This window comes from Dunckerocampus dactyliophorus, chromosome 19 (genome assembly GCF_027744805.1).
Source record: "Dunckerocampus dactyliophorus isolate RoL2022-P2 chromosome 19, RoL_Ddac_1.1, whole genome shotgun sequence".
In the NCBI taxonomy this organism is placed as follows: Eukaryota; Metazoa; Chordata; class Actinopteri; order Syngnathiformes; family Syngnathidae; genus Dunckerocampus; species Dunckerocampus dactyliophorus.
Genome location: NC_072837.1, coordinates 10,093,857 through 10,111,518, shown reverse-complemented (window position 1 = coordinate 10,111,518; position 17,662 = coordinate 10,093,857). Strand labels below are relative to the sequence as shown.

General features: G+C 38.7%; 2 protein-coding genes across 3 annotated transcripts; one reads left to right on the top strand and one right to left on the bottom strand.

Moving 5' to 3' along the window:
- Nucleotides 1-1,301: 1,301 nt before the first annotated feature.
- On the top strand, nt 1,302-4,434 carry il17a/f3 (interleukin 17a/f3). Of its 2 annotated transcripts, XM_054761868.1 has the most exons (4): nt 1,302-1,414; nt 1,482-1,675; nt 1,741-1,884; nt 4,261-4,434. In XM_054761868.1, exons 1-4 carry the CDS (start codon nt 1,406-1,408, stop codon nt 4,385-4,387), a joined length of 474 nt encoding a protein of 157 aa, XP_054617843.1. In that variant the 5' UTR covers nt 1,302-1,405; the 3' UTR covers nt 4,388-4,434. The 2 variants fall into 2 exon arrangements, 1 of the variants encoding a protein (XP_054617843.1); XR_008566970.1 differs by lacking the exons at nt 1,302-1,414; nt 1,482-1,675; nt 1,741-1,884 and adding exons at nt 3,121-3,248; nt 4,080-4,144.
- A 1,387-nt stretch (nt 4,435-5,821) lies between these two features.
- stmn4 (stathmin-like 4) lies at nt 5,822-17,308 on the bottom strand. Its single transcript, XM_054761867.1, has 6 exons — nt 17,205-17,308; nt 12,753-12,815; nt 12,589-12,684; nt 12,305-12,510; nt 9,492-9,683; nt 5,822-7,791 (listed from the first exon to the last, which is right to left on the bottom strand). Exons 2-6 carry the CDS (start codon nt 12,763-12,765, stop codon nt 7,732-7,734), a joined length of 567 nt encoding a protein of 188 aa, XP_054617842.1. The 5' UTR covers nt 12,766-12,815; nt 17,205-17,308; the 3' UTR covers nt 5,822-7,731.
- Nucleotides 17,309-17,662: the final 354 nt, after the last annotated feature.

Below are 17,662 nucleotides of genomic sequence, written 5' to 3'. Positions count from 1 at the left end.
AAAACAGGACATTTGATCACCCTACTATAATATTATACAATATTTTTGTTTACCTTTACTCTAATGAGCAATACCCTCAATGCTGCCCAAAAAGACTAATGCACCTTAAAATCCTGGCATACTGTCTATATTTTACATTTATTATTTATATTTATTATTATGACATATATATTTATATTATTATTGTATTTTATTATTATTTTATTTATAATTTACATTTTATTTTATTATTATTTTTATTTAATTATATATATATATAATTAAATAAAAAAATATATATATATACACATATATATTTTTTTTTTTTAGAAAGTGAAGAAAACGTGAAACGAGAGCTATTATTTTCTTACACGCCGAAGACAGTCTATATTTTACATTTATTATTTATATTTATTATTATGACATATATATTTATATTATTATTGTATTTTATTATTATTTTATTTATAATTTACATTTTATTTTATTATTATTTTTATTTAATTATATATATATATATATATATATATATATATATATATATATTTTTTTTTATAATATTCCATTTAAACTTTTATGCTTGTTAATATTTAAGTATATCTCTTTGACCATGTCTGAATGCTGCAGAATATCTCTTCGACGTGTAAGAAAAAACTACATTCTTCCGGATTTACTGGACAAATAAATAACAAAAAAAATATGAAATAATATTTAGCTATGTTAGCAAATCCTGCAGCCTGTCAAGGACATTTTCTTCTCTTTATAAAAACAACCAACGAGAAACGGACGACCAGAATAAGACGTGAAAGCAGCATGTCTGGTCGCTCTAATGTAGAATAATTTTGTTTACCCTAATCTGCTGCACATTAAAATTCTTGCATATTTTGTATATTTACATTTTGTTATTTTTTTATTTACTTGTTTTATTTTCTTTATATTTTTACTATTATTTTATTTTTATTTGAATTTTTTTATTTATTATTTTATTGTTTAAATTATTATTTTTATTTATATTTTATTTTATTATTATTTTAATCACCTGACATTCTTATACTTCGACGTCCGAATGCAGCAAAAAAATACAAGCGGAGCACCGGACCAGATTTTGTTATTTACTGTGCGCAATGATAATAATCTAATCTAATCTTAACTCCATTTGACTGCAGAGAAAACCTTGCATCTTGCCAAGCACGCCGATGTCGTGTCCCATTTTACAGCTTCCTCTCTCTAAGATGCACACGCGCAAGAAGTCATCTTTGAAGTAGTTGTGCTGATTCATTACGAGAACCATGCAGTGGCGTTAGTGCCAGTGCGTGGGTGAAGTTCGAAATAGATTTTTTTTTAGCTTGTTGTTCATCAAAATAAGAAGACAAAGCCAGTAACAGCAGAAACAAACTGCCGAGCGTCGCCGTTGGACGTTGCCGTTATGTTTGTGGTGAGTGAAGGCCCTTTCTTGTATTTGTTTTTAATGAAATGTTGTTAAGTCTTGTCTCCTATGAAAGGTATGGGGGGTTGTGTTGGTGCTAGGCCTCGCCACAGGTAAGAGAGACCCAGCAGCCCAAGCCAACGTGGACCCCAGAACTGGTAGTCTTCATGGAATGTCCGTGAGGCTGGTGTTGGATCCTCTGGTGCGTCAGATGGTTACCACTCCTCTACCAGACATTGCCAATATATCTTTGTCGCCCTGGACTTACAGGTAATGTCTTTTAGATCCTAATAATCACACAACTACACACTAGTTCATCTTTCTCTTTCCTCCAGAGAGTCCAGTGTGGCTTCACGTGTTCCGAGGGTGCTCTCCAATGCTCACTGCCTGACAAGCGGCTGTCTGAGCCACCCGGGCGGTGAGGAAGATGCAGCCTTGCGGGTCAAACCTATCAAGTACCAGGTCCTGGTTTTGCACAGGTGAGCAAAGAAACAAGAAAGTGTGAGCAAACATTTACAGGTAAACGTGCGTCATGCAGATATCGGTGCCAAATGGACACTTTTACATGGTGTCCACTTGAAAACAGGAAAACATACACATTTTTGGACATACAAGTTGAGCAGAACAACAATTGAAATGCGTCAATAATATAAATAAAGTGAGAACTAAGTAGGAATACATTTCACAACAAAGAGTGAAGAGTGAAAGTACTTTAAGTGCGTACGTGTTGCCAAATTCAACAATATTAAACAATACATTTCATTCATTGAACTTGACCAATAAGTTATTACTGTATTAATTAACCCAGAAATTACTTATGAATGTTGCAATTTAGTCAACAGTGTTTCCTCCAGTATTTATACATTTATTCTCAATGTCTTTCTTTACTTATCCTCATTTAATATCCCCACTTACTCGAGCACATCTATTTTCTATTTATTCATTTTTAACATTTATTTGGTGTGAAAAAGCGTTGACCCCCTTCCTGATTTCTTATTTTTTGTCACAACTTTATAACCTTTTCCCGACTGATAGATCTCAATTAATATCAGCTAAGTTATGTTTTAACAGGAGGGCGATCACTCTTCCACACGGGGCCATCTAGGTTTGGATTTTTTTCAGCCCTTAATAATAAAAAGTTTCATTTAAAAACTGCCTTTTGCGTTCAGTTGCGAGGTCATTGACTAATATTTAAATTTATTACATGATCTGAAACATTTAAGTGTGCCAAACATGAAAAATAATAAGACATCAGGAAGGGGGCGAACACTTTTTCACACCACCGTAATCATATTACTTAAATGTATTAAAATGTGTCGCTACTCTCTTCTGCATCTAAGGTGCTGTCTCCTAAATATTGCATAAAGCAGCTTTTGGGGACCGAGCACTCAGTGTGTCCTTTCCACTATACACTTCATCATACCGCGATATCTGCTCCATCACACAGAAACGACGTTATTGTTAATGTTGTCAAGAGCAAAGTAACAACTAATGGGATGAAATATAACTTATAAAAGCATGCGCACCCTGCCATGCCAAAACTCATGCGATACTTCATTTGCCATGAGTTTTTTTTTGTGTGTTTGGAATATCATGAAGTGTATTACATCAGTGATCCCCAACCGGGCCGTGGGCCGCACAGAAAGAAAAAAATATTTCCATGATGTTTTATTTTGAAAAGTGACCGGATTCTCTCTGTTACATCCGTCTCACTTGACGCGTGTCCATTGTGCGTGTGCTAACTTTCTCTCGCCGCACAGATAGACTACTACTGTATTTTTAGAATTTTTCTTTCACCTCATATTTGGTCTCAAATGCTGATACTATGTGGGAATGCATAAAGGTAAGTTTTGATGACATATTGAGTGCTAATGTGCACATTTGTCTCAAGTTAATTCATGCTAGCGCACAACCTCTTAACACACATGTCAAACAACGACGTAATAATCTTTCTGGAAAAACGTGGCTGGAACTTGAACTGGTGGATGGTGGGTCGGCATTCATTTTGTGCTTTTAATTTGATGTTATTAATGTCTTTGTTTTACACAATACATAATAAATAAAATAAATTAGATCGCTATAATGTCCTCAGGTCCGCGTGAGATTTGTGGGAACACAAGCCGGTTCTTGGGTCAAAAAAGGTTGGGGACCACTGCACTACAACACCAGTGTGAAAACAGTGCCATCGTGTGGTGGAAAGTATGAATTGCACATATTACTATCCAGCAAATCATTTTTGGGCCCTTGCCAGGTTGTAAAAATAAAATGAATGAATTATTAATCAGCTATATTCTTCTTCTTATATTATTATTGTACTAATTTGTCACCTATAACAAAATGTATCAAATTGCATCCTATAATTTTACAGAGGGGAAAAATGTCATATCTATGGGCATCTCTAAAAGATTCAAACTCAGACCTGCTAACCACACAGCCATCCCGCAGCCCCTTACTCTTATATCACATCCTATTTCTGTAACAGTTCCAAAACTACTACACCGCAGTGGAAATTTTCCAGAAAGTTTCACCTCTTTGCAACCCGAGTCACACAGCACATCATGTCTGCAATGCAATGCTGTGTCAGCATCTCTGTGGCCTCAACATACACCGTGTGACACATTAAAGGGAAAACAGTGAGCGGTGTAATGGACGTGCAGGAACTTTTTTCTTCCAGGATATGGTGCTCGTTGAGCGGTTTGATGAGAATGAAAACGGCACGGAAAAATAAAAAACACAACTGTAAGCACAGCATGCCCATGGAATAGTGGAAGACATTTGTATAGGAATCATTTTGGCATGCCGGTTATTCATGAATGATGATGAACTTGAATATATTTTGCTCCTTCCCACTGCAGGGTCCCAAGTCAAAGGCAAAATAACAACTCAAGGAAGAAGAAGAGGAGGAGGAGGAACAAATATGAGTTCAGACTGGAAACAGAGGTTATTACAGTGGGTTGCACCTGTGTCAGGTCCATTGTTTGACTTCTTACATTTTACCTGCTAATTAACATACAGTTAACTTGACTTAACGTGGCTTGTTTTGGTTTTTCTTTTTTTGGTGTGATCAAGCTTTTAAGAACTTTAGCGTAGTTCTAAACTACTGTAGGGGAATAAAAAAATAAGTCCCCTTAATTTAAAAATGTAAGAAGAATGAATGCCTTGAAGCAACATAAAATGAGGAGTAACAAAAGTTTATTAACAAAAAGTGACTCACAGGGAGCTGGCACTGCTTACACGGACTAGCAGGGAAAAATGGAAAACAAAAATGCACAGCGGGTACTACCAGGCTGCCGGAACAAGAACAAAAAAATCACTGCGACAACTAGCAGGACGTAGATAGCAAAAAGTACAACAGTAGATCACGCTGCTGGAATAGCCAAGCAGGGAACGATACTCATAAAACACGGGATGACCACAAAGTAGCCAAAAACTACACAAAGCAGCCATGAACATGGAACAGGCGAGTAGCAAGTAACACTCTGGCAAACAAATATGTATCATGTATGTTAAATATTATAGGTTAAATGTAAATTTAATGTTTTAGGTAGCCTTAATGTCTGGATTGTGTAAAACGATTTGATGTTGAGTAATTAAGATCAAAGGAATATCCTTAAGTTAATTTGTTTTCTGGAAAAAGGGGAATTTTTGGAAAAATTTGAAATGTTTAAATGTGAAAAATAGATATCCTTAATTGCGCTGAACGATTTGATGTTGGAATTGGTTGAAAAATGTTGAAGTAGTGGAGTAATTAAGATCATAGGAAATTACAGAAATTAAGATCAAAGGAAAAGTGAGGAATGCCAGGAAAAGTTGGAATGTTAGTGGAATGTTTTCACGGTGGAATGGTTTGAATCGGCTGAGAAATGTGTGGATGGTGGAAGTGAAAAATGGCCAGTTCATTTTCAATGGGAAAAATTCGGTGGAATTTGGGGGATTTTTGGAAAATCTGGGAATTTTTGGGGGAAAAACACTGAAATGGTCGCACACTATTCCCGAGCGATGCTTGAATGATTTAAATCGGTTGAAAAACGAAGGAGGAATTAGCGGACAAAAAACGGAGCGGGCACTCACACAATGATTAAAATCTATCCCATTATTTGAATATTTTGGCCCATTTAAACCATCGTCAACATGAAGTTGAGTAGAATTTCGTGTCAATATTTGTGCGTGCTGTTCCATTTATTTCTAAATTTGTTAAATGTATTCTTAAATTTTTTCTAAAATTAAAAAAAATTGAATGCAAAGAAGATTATTGTTCATTTTTTCTAGAAAAATACTCTTTGAATCTAATATGACAATAAACTTGTAATGTTATGACATTATTATGGTAGTTCTTAAGTTCTCCAACTCTCATTTAGAAATGGACGGCCTACATGACACAAATAATGAACAATAATAAAAACATCCAGAGCCACATGAGAGTTCACTGAAGCTGTTTATTTTACTGACCATGCCAAATAAATACAATCAAATCCAGCTTTGATTTACAGCAACACATTTTCCTCCAAACACGATCAGCAGTTCAACAAAGCCAATATGACTCCACCACTCAAACAAATGACATCAACTTTTTTGGTTGTTTTTTTTTTTTCATCTTCAAACCTGCTTTAAAAATCGTAAACATGCCAAAGCTGAACGCCAAAAAACCCTCAACACTTCACCGGATACACGTTTATTTTGTCCGTCATGTATGAATATGTGCTTCGGAGTTGTGCTTAACAAAATAAGAGTGCAAATGGTGCTCTATACCTAAGAGACAAATGAACGGCTACAATACAGTTAATGAGCGAAAGCAGTGATTCCCAACCACTGAGTGAGTGATGGTGCGATTTTCTGTAAAGGTTGGGAAACACTGATTGAAAGGACCCTGAATTTCACAAAATCCAGCAGTTTTCGGCTTTTCCTGACACTTGGAACAAGAAAAGGCTGACGCAGGTGGATGTTCTGTGTCCGCGTAACCCAAACTGATAGAAAAATTAACATGACACGATTCATTTTGAAGTTTGATTCCCGCTAAGGACCGTTTGTATTGTCTTCTATGTGTGCTCACTGCAGTTTACCCTGCTACTCACTTCCACAAACCATTTATGACACGTTCTCTGTGCTTATTTTTTGCAGTGTTCAATCACGGCCGCATCATAAAAAGCATGTCAAATGCACAATGTTAAGTTCGTGACAAATAGTGGCAAATAAAACCTTGCACTCGACAAAACATGCCAGGGATAACAATGGTGATGACTGGACACCACGTGATTTTTAGACGGCAACATATAGTTAACGTAACGTTTTATTCACATGGAGTCGTTTGTGTGTGTGCCAGTGTGTGTGTGTAAAACAGGAGGGCGTCCAAGGCGCTTCCCAGTCTGATTAACGCGCGTGATGGCGGTGGACACAAAAGGTAACAATCATTTGGCACGATCACTTTGTCAATGTTATCTGTGTAGCAGAAATTGTGTGTTTATTTTGGAAGCGGCACATGAATAATGACCCTCGCTGCAATATGACATGATTATATATTCAAAATATCCAGTATTAAATCAAAATTCAAGAAAGGACCGAACGTTATCCGAGATGGATTTGATCATCACTACACCTCAATAATGTAAATTACAACCAGGAATTCCATTACAATTTAAAAAACATACATAGAATAGAAGATGATTGGAAACATCTCTGCAGGTTCGGAGAACGTGTCATATATTTAGTAATAACACTGCCGAAAAGAATGATAATGATGGAAGTTTCTGGTAGAAAAGTCAGTTTTATTGCATTTTTTTAAACCATTTTAGTGTTTAGATCTTTTAATTTCAGAAGAAAAAGACACATAAACTGGATATTTGTCCTAACTGTTTTTAATCTCTACTTTTATGTTTGAAAAGCTTAAATTCAGTGGTGTCCAAAGTGCAGGCACACGGCCGTTTTTGGCCCGCAGCTCGTTTTTTTATTGACTCTCGGCATATTTTCACTTTTGTATTATCCGTTTTGTGATTCATTTTGTCAATATTCACAGGTCTGGAACAACTTCAATGTGTTTTGTTAAAAAAAACATGAATAATATGGATGCAATACAGTGATGTAATAAATAAAATGTTTCCCAATCCAATTTTTTCTTCAACATCAAGAGTTATTGAAGCTTTGTACAGCTCCTCCTGGCATACATCAACAATCAATATGAAAGCTCTCTCTTCATTTGAGTGGATTTGTGAGTTCTTTTTTCTCCCTGCACTGTTTTGCTCTACTTATAAAAAGAAAACAAACAAAACCCACCACTATCTACTCTTTTTCGGGCCTCCCCCTCCTTTCATCCAGCTCTCTAAACCAGGCGTCTATCGGCAGGCTTCCTCCTTCAGCTCCTTGTTCTTCCGCACCTCCTCTGCATGTTTGTCCTGCCAAGCAAACATAAGGACATTGGCGGCATTATAGATCTGTTTGCATTCATGAAGGCATTAGTGTCAATGAGGGAGACTGCAAATGCCTCAGGCGGCCTTCATGAATATTTAAAAATAATGACTATAAGAGGAAACTGAAAAACAAAAATGTCCGCAAACTAGAAGGCGTGCGTTATCTTCATTTAAGATCCATCAGGTCGCTATTTATTTATGATAACAGTAATCTCTGTGGCTTCGCTCTAGCACCGTTTTTCAAAAGTATATTAATAAATCATCATTGTTTTGAATACGGCCTTTTATTAGTCAAAAATTAAGCACATTTCACATATTTTTTTGCCTAAATTAAGCATTTACATGGATAAAAATGGCTAAATAAACTACAGTTCAAATATAAAGCATTCAGAAGACGCATTCAAAGGTGTTGTGATGATATGTAGTATTCTACACTGGTCACTAGGTGTCAGTAATGTTACACTGATAAGACATAGAAGCCAATAGCCACCGCAGGAAGTATTGTACATAAACCGGAAGTAAAAAAAGGAACAACAACAAGGAAATCTCCCAATGCTATACTATATTTGGTAATGTGCCCTGCGATTGACTGGCGACCAGTCCAGACTCCAGGGTTTACCCCGCCTCTCACCCGAAGTGAGCTGGGATCGGCTCTAGCATAGCTCCGCGACCCTAGTGAGGATATGAGGCATAGAAGATGGATGGATGGATATTAGGTAATAGAGAAACCAGAAGTACATATTAGCCATGGTATTTTTTAATAAAAACTTAAATAAGCTATGAATTATTCATTTAAAGAACTTGTAATCATTTTTAACAACATAGAGATATTAGAAAAAATGCCTTACGGGCAACATAAAAATAGTAAGAATAAGAATAAGCGGTAATCGGCCAAAAGTTGACCGATTGACTCTGATGTTAAAACTTATTTTTCACTAATAAAATGCAGGTAATGTGTTTTTTTTTCTTGGAAATGAACGATATCTACTAGAGGATGGATGTTTACTAAGAAAGGTGTACTTTTCCTCTGTTAGATTGACATAGTAAAAATAACTTTGGTACTAAGAGGGCATGTGACAGTAAATTTCTTAATTTTGAGAGATTTTGCATTATTTAATTTTCCTATGGTTACTGCCCTTTTGCACATCATATTTGTGATTTATTTTGAATTATTTTTTTCATACGCTGCTTGTTTTACATAATTTCTGCTAATAAAGGTATTTGAAAATAGTAAAATGTTCAGTTATGCCTTTGTGAAGAGTTTGGAGCAGTCATCAAAAGCAGGTACATTGTTGGGGTTTTTTTTAAATTGAAAAATATAAAAAATTGTATCGGCTGGTTATCGGAATTTTGTATTCCCTGATATCAAGATGGACATCTTCGATAGATATTACAGGTAAAATGTACAGCATACGTTTACTAGAGTTAGAAAAAAAACACAATTTTTTGCATGTTTATGTCTTCATGGGTGTTTTTTCGCCAAGCTTTCAGATTTCGCACTTAGTTTGGTGGTCCTTGAACGCACCATAGTGCTTGTGTTTGTTTGCTTACAGAAGCACTCGCTTTCATGGGTCATCTTACAATATCATTCATCAGTGGTGAGTACGCATACATTTTATACTACCTACCTATTACATAGTTTGTATGTATTTTTTGTTTGTACTAAAGCAGCTTCAAATCATCACCTTCTCCTGCAGCCTCTCCAGCATGGCAGCCAGCAAGGCCTCCCTGTTCTCCTTGTTGGCTTCCATCTTCTGCTCCAGCTTCTCCTTGGCGTTCTTGATGAAGTTGTTGTTCTCCTCAAAGGCCTTCTGGATCACCTCGCGCTCATGCTCCCTCTTTTCCGCCAGGTGCTTCAGCAGCTCAGCCTCCTGGCACTGCAGGCACGAACAAAAATACAAGCAAAGGTATAAAACATCCCGAATCTGACAAATACAGTAATCCCTCGCCCCTTTGCACTTCGAATTTTGCGGCTTCATTGTATTATATAATATATCCATTAATAAAACATGCTTTTTGGGATTTAATACGGCCTATAATTAGTCAAAATGTGCATATTTAAACAAACGTTATGCATTTGTTGCCTAAATTAAGCATTGTCAAGCATAAAAATGTCTCATTGAACTAATATACAAATATAAGCTGCACTGAAAAACATTGTGATATGTAGTATTCTACACTGGTCACAAGGTGTCAGTAATGTTACTGTGATGAAGCACCAGACTTGATCGCTGAAACACCAGGCTTTTATTGCAGATTTGAATTATCCCTCAACAGGCACAATAATCCAATATGTAGGCAGCAGTAGCCTGTCTTTTATGATTATTATAATAAAACACGTGAAACTCAACTCTCAACTCCCCTTATTTTGTCTACCATATAGGGTAATAGGAGTGTAAAGGTGGCTATACAGGTGTTATTTCGCGTCTAGAGGGTTCTAATAATGTTAAAAACTGTATTTAGAAGGTCGTAAACAGGGTTTCTATGTTCTAACTACGAAAATATTCCATTTATAAATAATAAATCCCACTTTGCGGAAATTCACTTATCACGATCAACGAGGGGTCGCTGTACTGGGATACTGACCAAGTAAGGTACTCTTTTTTACAAGAATCTTAGAATATGTTTTGAGGGTGTCACTTGGCGATTCAGAGTTTCAGCTCCATCCACAGATTTTTAAACAGACTTAAGGTCCAGAGCCCGGCCTCCAGGATCTTAACGTGCTTCTCCCTGAGCCACTCATTCGTTGCTGTAGTCATATTTTTTTTAGGTTATTGTCATGCTGGAGTTTTGGCTCAGGCAAGGAAGTTCAGGTTCAGGTCTTCCTGTACCTTTAGCAGAGAAACAGAGCAAAGCAGAATGTTTCCACCTCAGTAGCTCAGCATTTCTCTTCCTCCAAATGCATCGAGCAAAGAGCACCTGAATCATTCAGGTCCCTTTCTGAGAATCATCCAATGAAATGATTATTTCCCCCACTGATTGTCCTGCTACAGGACACGTTGCTTCCAATGGATCGGTTGTAATTTATCTCCCCTTCAGGTCCTGTTTCTCACTGAAACGTGTGTTTGCGTGTCCTTTTGCGGTTGCCTTTGCTTTTTATGTCTGTCTTTTCATCTATTCCTTCTCCCCTTTCCTCACTCCACCCAAGCACAGCCTCCCTATTTCCTCTTATCTTTCCCTGACCGTTTCCCTTCATAAATCAGTCAACACACAAAGGCAAGTTCAGTGCCAAGGTTACCCCACACTGTCTGGGTTTGTCCAGCTGGCTTTATCACGGACATTTATTTCCACAGGAGACTTCGTAAATTATCCTTAAGGAATTGTAATTGACTTATTAATAAAACATAGAAGAATCCGACATATTTCACACCATAAACCAGTTAGCTCCACCTGAATCTTGACTCTGACATTGTGGACAATTTATATGTCCAACTTAAATTATTGAACAGCTCTTTTCTGTTCCAGATCCATAATAGCATGCTTGAATACGTTTAGCATGGTATGCAGGGTCATGGTTGGGACAGAGCCTACCCCAGCTGACAGAACATTGAATAAATTCAGTATACTGCAGTTTTTTTACTCAGATTACTAGATTAGTGACGAAAACTTCAACTCCTTTTACAGAACCGGCCATTTGGCTCGGCTCACTAAAATGATGTTTCAGCTCCCAAATGGCTCCTCTGATTTTTACTTTTGTTGCTGAAATTGATGTGTTACCAGAATATGTGTAAAATGCAAAACACATTTTGACCGATAATGTAAATTAACAGAAAAAAAAGAGAACGAATGACGGCTTGTTCATTTCAAAGAGTAATTTCATTCATCGCTATAAAAGATGCATATAAATGTACACTAATCCCTCGTTTATTGCAATGAATTAGTTTCAGACCCATATGTGATGAGTGAATTTCCGTGAAGTAGGATTCCTTATTTATAAATGGAATATTTTCATAGTTGGAGCATGTTTACAACCTTCTAAATATGGGTTTTAACATTATTAGAGCCCTCTAGACATGACATAACATCCCTACACTCATAAAACATAAAAAGGACTCATGCTCTCATGTGGCAGTAAATGGGTTCCACTGCTAAGGGAGCTGATTGGGGATCGGACAGGAAGTAACGTCAGGGGTTCAGTTTTGAGTTTTAGCTGGGCGTGGGTTACGCCCGCAAGGAGCTTGTGTTAAAGATTAGTGTGCCTTTGTGCAATAAAAACCTGTCAAGTCTGGTGCTTGTGTGTCTCGCTGATCAGTACAGTAACATTACTGACAACTAGTGACCAGTGTAGAATAGTACATATGATCATGTCATTGAATGCATCTTCTGAATGCCTTATATTTGCATTTTAGTTCATTTAGCCATTTTTCTGCTTGAAATGAGCTGTTTTGTTTGCGACTGGCATATCACTATAAAAGATGCATGTGATGCATATACAGTATTTCTATACAGTTTCATTCCCGCCTCATATAATTTCCACAATATCACTTTTGCGCCTCACCTTTCGCCTCTCCTCGGCAGCCTCCAGCTTCTTCTGGATCTCCTCCAGGGATGGGTCTCTGCGCTGAGGCATGGATGTGTTGAGGTCTGGCACGCCATCAAACGATGGAGGCTTCAGGATGACCTCAAAGGCCTGACCAGACGCCCTCTTGTTCAGCTTGATGACTTCCACGTCTTTCATGGCACACCAGCCCAGGTCCACCGCATCTGCGCAACATCATGATCATGGATCATATCATATTTTAAGATCATATTTGAAGTCAACTTGTGCATAAGATACTTTACCTTCTGCCTTATATGTGGCCTTCTCTACATTCTGTGGCCTCAAGCACGCACAAAACAGAGACACCAGGGGGAGCTCTTTGACCTTCTCCTTGTAGGCTTTGGACACAGTTGACGGTTATTTTTTCATAATTCCCGTAATAACGTGATAACACGCATCAATTTACCTGCCAGAGTCATCTTCTCGCTGCTTGTGTTGCTTTCCAAGGATGCTGAAGATCCTCCTCAGTCTGCAAAGACAAAATCACAAAAGTGACATTATAAGACCCAAGTGGACAAGACAGAACGTATTGAAAAGTCCTCCCATTAAAAGCTTCATCTAACCAACAAGAGAAAGAGAGACACACATGGAGAGAAATGGAAAATAAATGAGTTCTCCTCTCGCCTGGCAGCTTCTGACGGTTTAATTGAAGGCAGAGGGAAGCCAGCCGAGGAAGTGAGAATGAATAATGAATTCCGTTCGCTCTCACACACATCCTAATTATTGGCAAAAGAGTAAAGAAACCTATTTTTGGAGATGTTAACCCCGCACATTCATGATTCAGCATTCACAGCCCGGATTATCCATCCATTCATTCATTCATTCATTTTCTATACGGCTTGTCCTCACTGGGGTCGCGGGATGCTGGAGCCTATCCCAGACGACTTTGAGCAAGAGGCGGGGTACACCCTGGGCTGGTCGTCAGTCATTCACAGGGCACATATTGACAACCCTTCACTCCCACATTCACACCTAAAGACAATTCGGGGATTCAAACCCTGATATCCAGACTGTGAGGGTAACATACTAACCACGGGGTCGCCGTGCAGTGCCTGGGTTAATGATAATAACACAAAAAAATTTATAAAATTCCATCCATCCGTTTTATGTACTCAGTAGGGTCGCATTATCATAAAATTATAAAATATTATTTATTTCTATGTTTTTGTTCTGCAAAAACAGGCAGCTTTTTCCGCATGTTTCTCCTCCACCATAAGCTGGTTATAATTTATAAATGTGGGATAATACAAATACATGTACAGCATACATGTACCACTGTTAAAAAGCCCACATTTTGTTTTACATGTTTATGTCTTTATATTTCACTGATAATGTTTTTTCGGCAAGCGTTGAGATTGTGCACTTTGTGCGGCGGGCCTTGAACACACCATAGTTGCCGTGAAGTGCAAAAGTGAAAGTTACACATAATTCTAATGTAATCTAATAATAAAGTTGTCCCTCGTTTATCGCAGTTAATTGGTTACAGACCCAACAGCGATAGGTGAAGCAAAATTTAACACAAATAAAAATGAAATATTTTCGTTGTTAGAGCATAGAAAACCTGTTTATGACTTTCTAAATACGTGTTCTAACATTATTAGAGCCCTGTAGACATGAAACAACACCAGGATTGTCACCTTTACACTCCTATTATTCTTTGTTATAGCACATTGCGCAGGCTACGGGATCACTTCAGGGACATAACAGATGGCCACCGCTAGCATCGCAAGCCATCAAGCTAACTAGTTAGCCTCTCCAATTTAGTTATTGTAAACTTACGAAAGTGTTTCAAACGGAGAGGGGAAGAAGGACGAAGAAGCCGAAAACTTACCACTTCCACACGGAGTGAGGGGAGAAGCTTCTATTCACTCGATCTCAGCCGTGATATGGCAGCTCGGCTCTGCTGGCTCAGTAGCCATGCAGTGTGAAAGGTAATGTCATCTAACGTCATAACGTTACCGAATCCTAGTGACCTGAATATTACATATAACTTGTCATTCAATATTTTTTGACAAATAGTAGGCCATAGTCAACCACTAAACTGATCATTTATCAATTAATTATCTTTGGAAAAAACACGATATAGTAAGGGCGCGATATTCGAACCGCAATATTGACAGGGACAACTGCAGAATGAAAACGTTTATCCGAAATTGGAGGAGAACGTCAAATTCAAGCGAGCAGGACGGTTTGGAAGGGGAGGAGCGAGCCGTGTGTTAAAAAAGACATTTTTATGGGCTTATCAATTACTTGTGGTTTTTCACTAACCCATATCTTCCAGATCTCTTGACTGTAACCACTAGACCACCGTGCTGCCCTCGTTGAGCAGTTTTCTCCCTCAGATATCTCAGCTGCTGTCATTGAGGAGATCTTCCAAGTATTCCTTCCACCAACTACCGGTAAGTATATCCTCAGTGGAGGTCAGCGGGCTTCCCCTTCCTGATGCTTTGGACTGTTTGTCAGAACCCCTTGCTCCATGCCCCAGATGTACAACAAAACTTAAAAACAATATGTTGTCCAGTTTCATCGCTTAGTAGACTTCTGTGCTTTGGTGGCACGACAAAAAAAAAAAAAACCTCACCGAGGAGTTAAGGAGTCAAGCAGCTCAAATGTCCTACAGCTCCACCCATCCATCTGTTCTTCCTCAATGTGTCGTAGGGAGGAATGTATAAGACGATAACACACAACATGTCAAAATGATGCCTGCCATTTCCACATAGTCTGCGCATTTACAGGATAATGCAAAAGTCTTAGTAGACCATTAGATTGATTGTTTTATACCATATAATGATCATACTGTAAACTACACCTCCACTCCACATAAAAAGACATCCACGTTTTCCACCAAGCGGTACAGTTTACCATATTACAGTATATGGTTGGTTTGTTTATTGATTTGGTTAGAGTTCCATCATGGGTTCGTAGGCGGGAAGCTGATAGCTGCCGTAAATCATGTGACATCGTAGCAGCAGGACAGCGTGGAACACACCAGTGAAAGAAAAAAAGGCGGCACAGCGCAGTGGGAGCACAGATTCCTTTCAATCCTCTCTCCATCATTACCCGTTACATTTTTAATTGGTTCTGAAGGGTTCACAGGTAGCAGAGGAAACTGGGAGTCTTGGTTACAAAGAAATAATGAAATTAAAAAATCACTTTATAAGAAATAACACAAAGAATGGCGAAGACAGTCTTGCCTGCTTCGTCCATGGAAGTAATCATTCTCCATCAACCAGTCAAGAAAAGAGACAGCAGCGTGTCTCAGCCCAACTCCACCCATACACAAACGCAATATTTGTACAAATAAAAGCATCCGCTCATAGGTGCATCCTTCATATTAACGCCCGTTACTCTCTGCAGCTTAGTAAATATTTTTTTTTCCAATTATCTATTCATTTGTTTCTTTAAATTATTTTATGATTTTCATTTTGATTTATTTAATTTTTTTAATTAAATTTTTGCCTGTGAGTCTCTGCAGTCGAGTCAATATTATTATTTTTTATTATTTCTTTATATTTTTTTAAATTACATTTTAAAAAAATGGGTGGGGTTGTCTTTTAGTCTCTGCAGCTGAGTAAATAAACATCATCAGCCACTATTTCACAGTCTCTTTTTCACCAAATTCCCCCAAATTAGAGACCAGCAGCTTCTATAGGCTGGAGTGGAGACCATGTCTCATATTTACTTGTGCAACAGCAGGACCCTGCCCATATTATCTAATCAATTCATTCATTGTCACTATTACCACCATTTACTCGTTTAATTATTCAAAAAGACTGCAAAGAAAACAGCAAAACGAGCTGCAATCCAAGGCTTCTGCACAGTTCTTAATCCAAATTCTGGATAGGGAGGGCCACTGCTTTGACAGACATGCGAAAGAAGCTGTTTATGTCGAACTAGAACTATCGTCAGCTAAAAAACATGTTTGAACATGTCTCCCCCAAAGACAGTCTCATTCCTCAGGAAGTGTGACCACTAACGAGCCACCGGTTTTGCCACCAGGCGGGCGAACGACCTATTGTTATGCAGGATTGTCGCTCACCAGCCACAGCAGGCAACAACCACAACAACAATCCGATTATGACCACCCCCAGGGGACACACCCACCAAGGACATAAATAGGGAGGCTCCACCCCTAGAAATGTAGAACTGAGGAATGTCACGCCCCTGCTAGCCTGGCTTACTTGCGTCTTGTTCCGTAAACTTGCAAAATTTCTGTGTTTTGTGTGATTGACTGGCGACCAGTCCAGGGTGTACCCTGCCTCTGGCCCGAAGTCAGCTGGCATAGGCTCCAGCATACCCACGCCCCGAGTGAGGATAAGCGGCATGAAGATGGATGGATGGAAGGTGTGTTTTGTGTGTGTTTATGGCATTTTTCTTTTGCATTTGTTTGTGGTCCTGCAGCAAACATTAGCTCATGGAAAGGACTCACCACAGAAACCACTGCTGCACATTTGGGAGTGCTCACATGTGCAAACTGCTGTGAAAGTATGCAATGCGCTTCATCTCTTGTTTGTCAGTACACACATAGGACAACTCATTGATATTCCTCATGGTCAAAGCTGTGCACAATATCAGAAATAACCATGGAAACACACACACACCCTTTTTACTGTATAAACACACAGAATCGCTACTGTTCCCCCTCTTGTACTACCTGTTCTCTTCAAAGAAGACACAAAGAGGCATATCCAAAAACAGCCCAGTAATAATAAATGCCATGTATTTTGCTTTGTGGGTACGCTGAGTTCCCTCTCTCCCTCATCATCTCTCCTCACCCACACCCCAATTAAACCATGCATATGAACACACATCTTAATATTACATTCAATGTTCAATGCTGCTACTACATGAGACTCACCCCCCTCTGACCGTCTCTTCTCGCTGATGTTGGACCGGCGACTTCGGTTCCCCTCGTCTGGCAGCACAGATTCAGGCACCGGGCAACAGCATCAGCAACAGCATCACTGCTGCCTCCATGACATCACTTTGGAGACGTCTCATTGGTGGGAGACTCTGCCAGCATCCAGGGCTCCTAGCCAATGGGAAGAGAGAGGAAGGATGCAGGGGGGAGGGCCATCAGCTCTTTGTATTGTCCTGCAGGGTGGGTGGCACAATCAGTGTTTTATCATCTAGCGCAGGGGTGGGTGCATTTTAGGGCTTTATGGATGCAGGAGTTGGGTGGTGGCGAGTCGGAAATTGTTAAAGGCTGCATGTGTAAAATGTGTTTGTGTGTGCCAGAGGGAGGGCCTGTAAAGATGCTAAATAATTTAACTCTTCAGTGTAAATACAGTACAGGGGCAAGTGTTTGCAGGCAGG

Bases quoted from the DNA above. Each gene is read 5' to 3' on its own strand.
- stmn4 (XM_054761867.1), bottom strand. The intron at 12,511-12,588 runs GTAAAGTATCTT...GATGTTGCGCAG, and splicing joins GGCCACATATAAGGCAGAAG to ATGCGGTGGACCTGGGCTGG. The intron at 7,792-9,491 runs GTGATGATTTGA...TTTGCTTGGCAG, and splicing joins TGGAGAGGCTGCAGGAGAAG to GACAAACATGCAGAGGAGGT.
- il17a/f3 (XM_054761868.1), top strand. The intron at 1,676-1,740 runs GTAATGTCTTTT...TCTTTCCTCCAG, and splicing joins TTGTCGCCCTGGACTTACAG to AGAGTCCAGTGTGGCTTCAC. The intron at 1,885-4,260 runs GTGAGCAAAGAA...TTCCCACTGCAG, and splicing joins CAGGTCCTGGTTTTGCACAG to GGTCCCAAGTCAAAGGCAAA.